Source organism: Camelus bactrianus, chromosome 26 (assembly GCF_048773025.1).
Source record: "Camelus bactrianus isolate YW-2024 breed Bactrian camel chromosome 26, ASM4877302v1, whole genome shotgun sequence".
Lineage (NCBI taxonomy): Eukaryota > Metazoa > Chordata > Mammalia > Artiodactyla > Camelidae > Camelus > Camelus bactrianus.
Window position 1 is genome coordinate 29,604,183 of NC_133564.1, and position 13,324 is coordinate 29,617,506.

General features: G+C 47.3%; 1 protein-coding gene across 1 annotated transcript; it reads right to left on the reverse strand.

Moving 5' to 3' along the window:
• Positions 1–866: 866 nt before the first annotated feature.
• On the reverse strand, positions 867–6,419 carry GOT1L1 (glutamic-oxaloacetic transaminase 1 like 1). Its single transcript, XM_010946374.2, has 9 exons — positions 6,305–6,419; positions 4,350–4,531; positions 3,474–3,585; positions 3,139–3,248; positions 2,829–2,921; positions 2,587–2,737; positions 1,919–2,084; positions 1,279–1,421; positions 867–1,018 (listed from the first exon to the last, which is right to left on the reverse strand). Exons 1-9 carry the CDS (start codon positions 6,417–6,419, stop codon positions 867–869), a joined length of 1,224 nt encoding a protein of 407 aa, XP_010944676.2.
• Between the last annotated feature and the right edge of the window lie 6,905 nt (positions 6,420–13,324).

A 13,324-nucleotide genomic window follows, 5' to 3' on the forward strand; every position in this document is an offset into this window, starting at 1 on the left:
TCCCGATCCTAGCCATGCATCAAAAGCCAAACCAAGTCCTGCCTCCGCATGAGATCTTCCACAGCTATTCTGGCCCACTCGAAGTGTTCCTTTTCTAAATTCCTGGCATATTTACTGTCTAGACAACCTATTGTGACTTTTTATTACATTCAGCTTTGAAATGGCACTTCTGTTTCAGTGACTAAGGTTATCTTCCAACACGACTGAAAACCTCTGGAGAAGAGGATCTATACTGTTTCTGGTTTTTTGTTTTCATTTTGTTTTGGAGGGTTTTTTTTTTTTTTCTTTTTTTGCACACCTTCTGATGTCCAGATGCTATGGTCTGAATGTTTGTGTCCTCTCAAAATTCCTGTGCTGAAACCTAATCCCTGATGTGACGGTATTTGGCTGTGGTTAGGTCATGAAGGTGGACCCCCCGTGCATGGGATTAGTGGCTTTATGAAAGAGACTCCTCACTCCTGACACCATGTGAGGTTACAGCCAGAAGGTGCTGTTTATCAACCAGCAGGTGGGCCTTTCACCAGACACTGAATCTGTTGGCAACTTATCATGGACTTTCCAGCTTCCAGGATTCTAAGAAATAAATTTCTGTTGCTTATAAGCCACCCGTTTATGATATTTTGTTATAGCGGCCCAAATGGACTAAGACACCGGATTAGGGCCTTAACATGGCAGGTACTCAACAAATATGAGACATCTCCTTCTTTTCTGGGTCTCTTTTTCCCCTTCTTTGCTGAGGCCAGATCAGTGCTCCATAAACAAAGAGTGCTTTGCAGAGAAATGAGTTGTAACAATGAACAATCAGCACAGGATTTTTGCAAAGACTGAATCTTTTATTCCCATCAGGAGTCATTTACTTTTGGAAGTTATTTCTCGGAGTCCTTTGTGAAGAGGACAGCCTCACTGATGCTCTGAGTGATGTAATCTATGTTACAGGCATTGATACAGGTGAAATTGATCCTCCCATTCCTGGGGATGTAGATATGCCTTTTCTTGACCAGGTATTCCACCTGTTGGGCTGGTGATAACCACAGGGTCTCAGATCCTGCGGTGGCCACCTCTAGCTCCTCTCTAGCCCAGGGCAGGTTACGGAAGATAGGGAGTGTCAGCATTTCTGGGGATCCAGAAGAGTCTTTAAAGCAGTTCCACTTTCCTCAGGAAAGAATCAAGGTGTAGGGTAAAGCTATGGACTGGCATCTAGTCCATGAACTTTATGCTCAGATACAAGCCCAAATTCAAGGTCAGGAAGAGGGGAGCTTCCCCCTCCTAGACACTTACAGCTGAGTCCAAGATAGCTGTGGGACCCCTTCTGCTCAGTGATGTGATCCCAGGAGCCAGGGGTTCCCAGGAGCCGGAGCTTCTCCTTCACCTTTTCCTTGATGAGCATGATGTTATCCACAACCCCTTCCAGACTCTGCTTCCTGCCAAGGGAAAGGCAGCAAAAAATTAAAGTGTGAGATCGCCCCATGCTCTCAACCTCCTCATTGCCTTTCCACTCTTTTCCATTCAAAAGCCCCCAACCAGAGCACCTGAGGTCACACTCGTGGAGCCAGGGCATCTGGGATGGTTATAAATGGGAGGGGTTCCAGCCCATAGTAATGTAAGCAAGCAAAGCAGACTGTTAAGCAGACTTTGCCAGAGTAGCAAGCCTTTGATGCTTCTTCATCTCCACCTGCAATCTTGAGGAGTTCCAATAATTCAATAATAATTTGTCCTGTGTCCAAAAATAAGGTCCTATTACCTACTCCCTCAAGGTTGGGCACTCTCAGTTTAGACACTGACATTGGTACATTGGCTCCTCAGTAACAAAGAGGCAGCATGCGCAGGAGATGCACCCACTGCATCCTGCGGATCAGCAGGTCTGTGGTATCCAGAGGCTCTGCCCTTCCCCCGTCCTGTGCTCACCCCTCACCCTTACCATTCTCCCTGCAGAGCAGGGTTACAGAGGATGGAGGTGATAATGCGAGCACCCATGGAAGGAGGGCTCAGCCACAGGGCCCGGGCATAGTTCATCAGCTGGGAGAGGACGCACAGCAGGAGCTCGTTGCTGAGGGCCACCACGACAAGGATCCCGACTCCTTCATCTGCGGCATTGGGACGGACAGCCTGTCTCAGCCGTCCCCACCATTGCCAAGGCCTTCCCCTAGGTCTCTGCCTCCAGTCTGGCAGGAGACAGAGCTGGGCTACAGGGCCCTCAGCCCAGCCCAGCCCGGCCAAGCTGGTAGCCAGGCCCCAGGAAGTTGCCAGAGGCTCTTCTTCCAGAAAAAAGTAGTAGCCACATGTAAGAGTCTTAAAGGTGGGAAAGACTTGAAAGATCACTAAGTCCCACCCCCTCATCTTAGAGGAAACAGCATTGCCTAAGGTAGGGGATGAGATGTCTAAACTGGAGTCAGTTTTAGTAGCTGAGTTGAGACTGTACCACAGAACCTGACTTGGGGCTCAGTGCCCCTCCCTTCTGCCTCCACCACGCCCCCTCTGGAAGCCTGGGCTCTCTCCGGCAGGTAGGACATGTCAAGCACATCGCTTGGGCCCCTGGCATGGCACCAATTCAGCACCAGGCCCTCCCTTCTCCTGCCCACACCATACCGTAAATGCCAAAAATTTTGGACAGAGACTGGCTGCAGAAGAACTCAAAGCCTCGAGACACAAAATATTTTAAGAATCTAGTCTCTTCTTCCAGATCACCAGTGGATAAACCTTGACAGGGAATGTCAAAAAATGGAAATATCCGCTTGCTCTGTAGGAGAAAAGAAAGTGAGACAAGGGACTGATGGAGGAGACGGGGGTGCGGTGAGAGACGGGAGAGTCAGGCGGGAGGGCAGGCGCACCTTCATCGTGGACATCAACTTTATCCACTGACTCTGTGACAGCTTGCAGTTGGTGACGTTCCCCATCACAAAGACACAGCCGCGCGGGGCCTGCTGCAGGTAGAGACTGTCCCGTCAGGCACAGCACCTGCCAGGTGGTGGTGGCCCCGCGAAACTGGGAGGAGACGTGGTCCTCCGTGTTGGTTCCTACTAAAGGGCTTGGAATCGAAGCCTCGAAAAGGCCTTGGATGATTAGTGGGGTGGAGGGAAGGAAAGGAAAATTAAGTGTAAATCAAGCCTGGGGAGACGTTTCTGAGCAGGGCACCTTTACCTCTACCACATCCAGGAGCATGCTGGGGTCCAAGCACAGTTTCGTGGAGTCCCAGAAGGAGTATTCATAAACTGAAAAACCCAAGTCCTGGAAGATGAGTCCATACGATTCTGTGGGAACACAGCTCCCTATTAGCTGCTACATCAGAGAACGGGCCTGGGGGTCGGTGGCCAAAGGTAGGAAAATAGCAGGAAAAGGAAAAGCATGCTTTGGCCCACCCATCATTTTTCTCATGACAGAGAGCGAGGAGGATAACAGTGAAGACTGCACATGGGGTGGGACTCGGGAACAGGGCGATGGGGACCTGCTGTCACCCTCACCTGCCCATCACTCACCTTTTTGAGAAGAAATGATGTAAACTATTTGAGAATCCCGACACCAGGTTTTGAGAAACTGGGCTCCAAGTTGGAAAGCACCACTGTCACCCACAGTGTGCACACCCCCTACCTGCCAGCAAAAATTAAGCAGGAATAGTAGAAGAGTGATGGGGACCCCAATTCCCCCAGGTGGTGACATTTCCCAGACAACGCTTGGGAAGGGGTACCACTTTCTCCAGGAGGTCAAAGCCACATGCTCCAATACATACATCTCCCTCCATCCACTCATTTAACCAGGTTTACTGAGCACCTACTATGTGCCAGACACTGTAGTAGGCACTTGGGATATACCAGGGAACAAAACAAAGACCCCCACCCTTGTGGTGCTCACGTCCATAGCAATCGTGGGCAGCCTTTGTCTGCAAAGGGCCAAACAGTAAATATTTCAGGCTTTTGGGCCATATAACTACTCAATTCTGCCTTTATAAGAGAAAGCAGCTCTTGGCAAGACAAACTAATCAGTTCCAATAACATTTTCTGGACACTGAAATTTGAATTTCGTGTAATTTTCATGTGTCACAAAATAATAACCCTCTTTTCATGCTCAATGATGAAAAGAACATAAAACCATTTTTAAAAGGGTAATGGCGATGCTAGCACCACTTCAGACTAAGATCATTCCCTTCTCGAAAGAGCCCGCGCATCAGTGGTGTGGGCTGGTGAGGAGAGCCCCGGCTTTGGGTTCCGATCCTGGCTCTGCCCTTCCATGACTACGCTCGGGACTCTCTGACCCTCGAGGGGGCCCTCCGAAGTCTCTTTCAGATTTAAAATTGTGCAATCTCTGATCTCCGCTCCTTGTGTCTCTGTGAGTGAAGGAAGAGCCCTGCTTCTCACCCTGTTCTCCATAATGACTTGGCTGTTCTTTCCAAAGAGGAGACTCAAGGAGGCCTGGATGAATGAATTCATGCCCATCACTGGCATGTACTCATAGTTCAGGGAGGGATCCTGTGCGATCTGCAGTCGGATATTGCGCACCATGGAGGACACCCAGGGTTGGCCTTCCTTGGTCATGCAGACTGTGAGGGGAAGAGCAGAGGGAACTTTGGGCGCCAGGCCTTGGTGCCTCTGAGTTTGGGCTCTGCAGACAGCCCACCAAAAAATTCACCTGTCCTGGCTCTCTAAGAGCTTTGGAAAGTTGCCTAGGAAAACGCAACTTTCCTTTTCTATTCCCCTCTTTATGAAAAGAATGTGTTGTTAGCGAATGTGTATAATTTTTGCCTTTTTTAAACAGACAACAGAAACCTCTGCCATTTTAAAGGACAAAAATGACTGACATCCAGGTGGCCAACAGGTGCATGAAAAGATGTTCAATATTGCTAATTATTAGAGAAATGCAAATCAAAATTACAACGAGTTATCATCACACACCAGTCAGAATGGCCATCATTTAAAAGTCCATGAACAATAAACGCTGAAGAGGGTGTGCAGAAAAAGGAGCCCTCCTACACTGTTGGTGGGAATGTAGACCAGTGCAGCCAATATGGAGAACAGTATGGAGGTGCTTTAAAAAATTAAAAATAGTGGGGATGGGGAGGGTATAGCTCAAGTGGTAGAGCGCATGCTTAGCACACACAAGGTCCTGGTTTCGATCCCCAGCACCTCCTCTAAAAATAAATAAACCTAATTACCTCCTCTCCCAAAAATAAAAAAAAATAATTAAAAAATAAAAAAAAATTTTTTTAATTAAAAATAGAGTTCCCATATGATCCAGCAATTCCACCCCTGGGCAGATATCTAGAAAAGATGAACACTGTAATTCAAAAATATACATGCACCCCAATGTTCATAGCAGCGCTATTTACAATAGCCATGACATGAAAATAACCTGAATGTCCGTTGACAGATAAGTGGATAAAGAAGATGTGATATATATATAATGGAATACTACTTAGCCATAAAAAAGAATGAAATAATGCCATTTGCAGCAACATGGATGGACCTAGAGATTATTATACTAAGTGAAGTAAGTCAGACAGAGAAAGACAATATCATATGTTATCACTTATATGTGGAATCTGAAAAAAAAAGATACAAATGTACTTATTTACAAACCAGAAGGACTCATGGACATAGAAAACAAACTACAGTTACCAAATGGAAAAGGAAGGAGGGATAAATTAGGAGTTTGGGATTAACACATGCACACTACTACATATAAAACAGATGAGCAACAAGGACCTACTATACAGTGCAGGGAACAATATTCAATATCTTGTAATCACTTATAATGGACAAGAATCTGAAAAAGAATATATACATGTGTGTATGTGTAACTGAATCATTTTGCTGTACACCTGAAACTAACACAACATTGTAAATCAACTATATTTCAATAAAAAATTAAAATTAAAAAAAAAGACAACGCGAGAGTTATAGATGCATGAAACCAAACAAAGGTGACCCTGACTTGCTCAGCGGCAAGGGCTGGCTGCACACTGAAAGTGTCCGTTTCAGGAACTAATCTATGTTCAGGCGCAGGAGAGGGAGGCGGGTAGAATGAAGAGGCTGAAGAAAGCGCAGTGTCCCTGCTGTCCTGCGTAAAGGGCTGCGGGAGGATACAGCTCTTACCAAACCCCTGGAGCCCCGAGAGAAGGGCAGAGGACACAGAGTGACCCGGGACATTTTCTGCTCTTTTTCCCACTGGGCGATTCTGTTAACAAGGACAGATCTCTGCCTGCGGAGGCTCCCGACTACCTCCGGACTCCTCTGCCGCGGTGGAACTCTGCCCTCCTAGAGGTAATTACGGTATACTACATTGCACACTACTAAACTACCACGCACGCATCTACCGCTGTAGGCCAGGAACATCTTGTTAGGGTGATCGTCTTGTTTGTAGGTCTTCAGCAAGCTGCCTTCCAGCTTCTGGGCTAGAGGCACATCCGTGAACACGGACAGACTGGGCATCGCTGAGCGAGAGTGAAGCCAAGACTATGCCTCCGCTCCTGAGCTCTTCTGCCCGGCAGCCTTCCTCCAAGTCTGGACCAGACAGGCCTGCCTCTTCCCAGAACCTTGGTGGCTCCAACGCAGAGACTCCGGACAACCGGTTACCGGAGCAACAGAACCCCACCACGCAGTCTCCGTGGTGGCCATCCTCAGGGCTGTGGGAATATTCCAAGGCACTTAGGGAGCATCCTCTGAGAGAAGGGGTTGGGGGAGAGCAGAGGAAGGAATTCCCAGATGCTTCTCCTTAACTCACTGCCTTCTCTAGTCACCGTATCAGAATAACAGGTCAGCCCCCTAGAAGATGGAGAACCGCGGGCAGGCAACGAGCCATGGCAGGACTTCTGCAGCAGAGAGAACCTCAGACCCAGCAGCAGTGTGAGTCGAGGGATAATGTTTAAAGAACTATTGCTTTCATTTTGCTCAGGCCTCCAGATGTTCAAAGGAATAGAAAGAAAACGCTGTTTTCTCCTGCAGTTATGTTAATAAAGAGTCCAATGGTTAGAAACAAAGTAATTTGCAACTTGGTCAGTCCTGTTTTTCTCAGTGATCTAGAAGCAAGCACTTCTACAACTGTGAACTGTTTCAGTGGAGGCCGAGCCGCAGATGCAGAAGGTAGATGTCAAGGGCAGAAGGAGTTGGCTTCTAAAGTTTGAGGTTACAGCCCACTAGCCGGGGCAGCCAATGACTGCCTGATTGTGTCCTGCGAAGAGCCAGCCCTCTTCACTCGGGGGAATCTGTGTGGTTCAATCTGCACTCCAGGATCCACCCCCTAATCAGGTCAAAGTTAGACTTGACCTGGGGCCCCCGTCCTTGCACGGCCCCCTCCCCATCACATTCCTGCTTCTCCAACTTCTTTGCAGGGCACAGCCTCTGCAAATCACGTTCCCAAATCCCTGACTCCGACTCCACCTGTGCTTCCAGGGAAACTGCCTTGAGACAAATGACTGTGAAAGTTATCCCTATTATGGTAAAAACAAACAAACAAACAAAAAAAACCTTTAAAACTTCAAAGAACAAAGAACACAGATATCCAACAATCAGTCCACAACCAGAGCTAACATTTTGACGTACCCTCTTCCAGTTTTCTTCTCTAAGATGCTTCTATTTTAAGATTATTGATATCAAAATGGCCGTGTCATTTTTCACCATATTTTTTTCACTTCACATTTCCATTGTGAGAATCTTAACATCTGTGCCAATGAGAACTTTCTATGGGCAAGTAATAAAAATCCCAAACCAAAGTAGCTCGAGCAAGAGATGGAATTGATCAGCCCTGTAACCGGGCAGGCCAGGCTGTCTCTGACTTCACTGGGTGGGTCAGATTAGAGCGTAAGGTGTCGTCAGGGTTCCAGCTTCATCTTCTGTGGTTCCCTTGGCTCTGCTCTTCGGGCTGAATCTGGGCGTGGGAGCAAAAGCCAATGTAGCACATGTGCAAAAAAGGATACATATTTGAGGAATTTATATTGCAGCTGTATTGCAAATCAGCTAAATGCCAATTACTGAAGGAATGTTTACATTAATAATGGGATGTCCATATAATGGAATTCTCTGCAGCTGTGAAAGGCAGCCCTACGTGTACAAATGTGGGAAAATCTCCAAGATACATCATTAAGTAAAAACAAAGGAGGTACTAATAGAGAGCAAAGTGGGGAACATTTTGGGGGAAATAAAAGATACGTCTGCATGTATCTCCACAGAAAATCTCTGGAGGGATTCCTGAGAAGCAGGTAACTGCGATTGCCTCTTTAAAGTGGAACTGGCTGGTTGGTAGACAGGACAGGGAATAACACTGACTTGCTTTCCACCATAATGTCTGAAGCAAGGTCCTGGATCAACACCCCACCGTGCACAGCAGACAGCAGGCAAGACATACGAGTAGTCTTCGCTCCCCAGGGAAACAGGGAGCTTGCCGGTTATAGGGGGGATTGGCTTTCCCCAACTGGCTCATGTTGGCTCATCAGTTACCAGGGAAACCAGCAGAAGGGCACGCCCCTCACCGCCCCTTCGATAAACTATCTTAGCAGAGATGAAGATTAGAACAATCACTAACTGGTGCAGAGGCATTTACTGACTAGGCTCTATGATCAGAGGGAAGATCAGTCAGGTGAGGGGCATGTAGATGAGGCAGGCGCTGGGGGAGCAGGGGATGTACAGAGAGCAAGAGAACAGCCATCTTGAGTGGGCCGATCGTCCACTTACGGATCCAACTCCAGCTTCTTTCCTAACTTCAGACGTGGGAATCCAAATGCCTCTTTAATATTCCAATAAATCATTAATAGATTTTTCAGATTTACTGTGTCCAAAAACTAACTCATGTTTTCACATCCTCCCATCATTTTCCCCCCATTTTAGTAAACGGCAAGTTCATTCTGCCAGGTGCTCAGGCCAGAACTCTTGGTCCCATCCCCAACTTCTCTCTTCCCTTACACCCTACATCCAAGCCATCAGCAAACCCTGTCGGTTTTACTTTGTAACATATCTAGAGTCTGTTCTCTCAATAAGAAGTTTTTGCTGGGAGGGATGGTTGGGTGGATGAGCAGAGGGTATAATCTGTGTTTAGATGAATGACAGAGGGTACAGTCTGTGTGAAGGTACAGAAACCAAGAAAAATGAATTCTTTAGTGAATTAAGTCTGGTTGGAAGAAAAGTGTATGGGGGAGGGAGTGGTGAGAAATCAGGTTAGGAATGTAGGCACTTGTCCATCTGATGCCAGGTCCTTATGTTCAGGGATCTGAATCTCACTCCCAAATGATTCAGAAAACCACTGAGTGATTTTAAGAAAGAGAATGACACTGTCAGATCTATATTTTAGAAAAATCCCTCTGGGAGCTTGCGGATGATGAATTGGAAGAGAGCCAGAACAAGGCAAGAAGTCCAAGTGTAGGCTATTTTAGTTAATTCGATTAAGAAGTGATGAAGGCTTGGGATATGGCAGTGGCTAATTGGTAGACTTGCCAGATGTCCTCCATAAAAATACCAGGCCCCAGACCAAGCGTGGAGGGAGATGTTGGTTCTGAAAAAGAAACTGCCTAATGTAAACAATATCTTCCGTATCAATAATAATGTTCACTTACTTTTGTCCAAATTTTCTACCTTTTTTTAAACATAATAAACAGAGCTTTTTCATTACAACAGCTTGCAAGAAATGTTCAAAAGCAAGGGCAAGGTTTTTTAAAAAATGTTTCACGTAAGATCGGAAGTGAGCAGAACACACAGGTCAAACCAGCAAGCCCGCAACCCTACGGCAGGGAGGGGTGTGAGAGTGGGTTAGGGAGAAAGAATGAGTTTGCTCTTGAGATTAGTTCTTCCCTCTGAGTCTTGATGCTGCTGGAGCAGTAATGTTTGCCATCAGCCCCATGTTGCTGTCCTTTCCCCAAGATGAGAAGAATTTCCCCATCGGAAAAGCCACTGCCTGTGGCTCTGGACGAATGTCCCAATGTCAACTAGATTCAGACTTGGACCCAAGGGGAGCGCTCAGAGGGGCCCGATCACATGATCCAGTGACTGGGAGAGGAGACAGAGAAGCCGTGGGTGGCACTGAGCTGATGCAAAGCTCTCCCATTCCCCGCTCTGCCTTCTCTGGGGAGAAGTGACCCATCCCCTCTCCCTTCTGAGAATACGAACAGTGGAAGCAATAAAACATCATCTCGTTTCTTGCTAAAGAGACTTCGGAACTGTGTTTGCTGTGCCTTTATGTTATCCAGTGAGACTCCTCACTAGCAACACAGAAAGGAAAACTGTAGTTAAATGGGCTCTGGACCTTTGGCTCCTAATTTTCTTAAAAGGTGTTGGGGGCAGGGGCAAGGAGTTGCAGAATGTCTGGTCATTCCCTCACTAGTGAAGGACAGAGGCTGAGATGCTATTCCTGGAACAGGCAGGCAAGAGTCTCCCACAGTCCTTTGGAGGAGAGTAGAGCATGACAGATCATGGGGACTTCCTGAGCTCCGGTCCCATTGTATTTTGGTTTCTGATAGGAACTTTTTAAAAACAGCACCAGAGCAAGACTGTTAGAAAGAGCAGAGCCTGAGGCAGGATCATGAGGGAAGTCTATATTCGTTTTCTATTGTGTCACAAATCACCACAAAGCAGCTCAGAGCCACAAACACTTACTCACAGTTTTCATGGGTCAGGAGTCCGGGTACCGGTTAGCTGGGTCTTCTGCTCAGGGTCTCACCTGGCTGCAATGATGATGTTGTTGGCTGGAACCACAGTCTCACCTGGGGCTCAGGAGCCTCTCCCAGGCTCACATGGACTCTTGCAGCTGTAGAATGCATGGTGGTTAGCTCCTTCAAGGCTAGCGGCAGCATCTGTCTTCTGTCGCTGACCTTCTTTTAAAGGGATCACCTGATTAGGTCAGGCCCACCCAGGATAACCTCCCTTTTTACTTAAGTCAACAGATTAGGGACCTTAATTACATCTTCGATATCCCTTCACCTCTGCCATATAATGTAACATGACCACAGGAGTAACATCCCACCACCTTTGCCATTTCTATTTGTGAGAGGCAAATTACAAGCCCCACCCACGTTCAAGCAGAGCGTCCTTGGAGGTCATCTCAGAATTTTGCCTACCACAGAGTCCAAGAGCTTCTGGCAAGAACAGCACTTCCCTGAGGAGGGACTGGAGTGGATGATAATCTTACAAGACCAGGACTCTTAGTGAAAGTGTAGTGGGTTGAACAGTAGCCACGCCCCAAAGATATGTCAACCTGGAACTTCAGAATGTGACCTCACTTGGAAGAAGGGTCATGGCAGACATAATTAAGGTCAGGATCTTGAGATGAGATCATCCTGGATTAGGATTAGGCCCCAAATCCAAATCTGATGTCTCTTATAAAGAAAAACACGTGTCTTTATAAGGGGCAGAAAAGGAGATGACCCTCAGGGACACAGTGGGAAAGTGAAGACAGAGGTAGAGATGGGACTGATGTGTCTCTAAGTCAAAGAAAGCCAAAAATTCCCACAGCCACCAAAAGCTGGGAAAGAGACGTGGAACAGATTCTCCTCCAGAGCCTCTGGAGGGAACCAGCCCTGTCCAAGCCTCAATTTTGGTCTCCCAGCCTCCAGAACTGTGAGAGGACACATTTCTGTTGTTTTAAGCCATGAAGTTTGTGGTAATTCGTTGCCGCAGTCTTTGCATGTGTAATCAAGTTAAAATGAAGTCATTCTGAAGTAAGCTGGGGGCTGATCCAAATGGCTGGTGTCCTGATAAAAGGAGGGAAATGTGGACACAGACACACTGAGGGAGAAGAAGGCATGCAAGGGTGGAAGCAGAACTTGCAGTGATGCAGCTGCAAGCCAGGCAACGCCAATGTCGGCCGACAACCACCAGGAATGGCCAGAGACAAAAAAGGACTCTTGCCCAGGAGCCTTCAGAGCGAGCATGCTCCTGCAGTCAACACCTTGATTTTAGACTTCTAGCCCCTAGAACTGTGAGAGAATAATTTTCTTTTTGCAGTCCTGTGTTATGGAAGGCTTGGCAAACTACGACATCATCTCCCTCTTCTGGTTCCTTAGGGCTCCATTCTCATGAAGATACCATAAAGCACTGATGTCCAGAAGTGCCCTCAATCTTAAACCTTCTGTGCATCCTTAAAATTAGCTCATTGTACGTGTTGCAACCCAATGATATGGTGAGCCAAACCAGGACCGAAATGTCAGGCACAGGCCAGATCAGGGTCTGAATGGGAAACAAGAGCAGGAGGAGGAGGTGTTCAGTGACACGAATGTGAAACCAGCGGAGTCAGTCCGAGGTGGGGATGAACCTGCAGAAGAAAGACCAGGAGGACACACCCACGGTGACCAAAGACAGGTGGGTCCAAGAACCAGGCTGTTTATGGAAGCAGAACTAAACAAGGACCAAAACCAGGAGACCTGGGACTAGTCATAGCTCCGTGCTCTGATGACACGACTTCCACTTCAAAAGCAGCCTGCAGGAACTAAGGAGAGCAGTAATATAATCTCCATTTGACTCGCAGGCAAACAGAGATGCTACAGTAACATGCCCAGTGTGACTGATTGTGAGCAGTGTGTGTGGGGAAAAGAAAGTGAACTTCGGAGTCTGGTAGCCAGGGGTAGCAAACTCTGACTTCTGTGTGCTGTATTTTTACTCTTTTGTCACTTCAGCAAAAAACTTGAAGAGCACCTCTTTCCGAGTTGGCGTATTTATTGGTGTTCACTAAAGGTTCATTTCCTTCCTTCTTTTCTTACTTGTTTTTCCAACTCCAAATCCCATGCAGTGTAGACTACCAACCACAGTGTTGCCTTTCATTGACGAGTAATCATGGCTACTCACAATTCACCTCTCTAGAAGTCAGTTTCTACACCCATTTTATCAAAGGATGGGGCTAAACCTTTTCTAGGGTCTCTTCCAGCCAACTTGGGAAGTCCACACATGTTGTACCTCACATCGCCATCAGGGGGCGCGCCTCGCACCGGTGAGCCCTTTGATGGAGCGCCCCTACTCTGCATAAACGCTGAAGCTGCAAATCTCTGCCTAGAGACTCGCGGAGGTAGATGAGAGCCAGCCATCCCTGTCACCCTCATTTCCCTTCTAAAGGCAAGAGAGGAGAGGAAGGTTTATTCGCCGTTTATTCTGTAGATGAGGAAACTGAGGACAGCATTTTGATTTTCCTCAATCTCATGATAGGATGAGCTACGAAATGTTCAGTGGCCTTCTGGAGTTTGTGCTAATTAAACTGAGTTGGGCGGTATACCTAATTAGCCTAAGGCAGACTTGGCCAGGGCTTTTGGGCCCTAGGGTGGGGGAGGGTTAGCAGAACTGGACCCTCATTGCCGGCTCCACTTCTCCCCCGGACAGACACACAAACACAGACATACTCCCTCCACCACGGGGTCTGAGAGGGA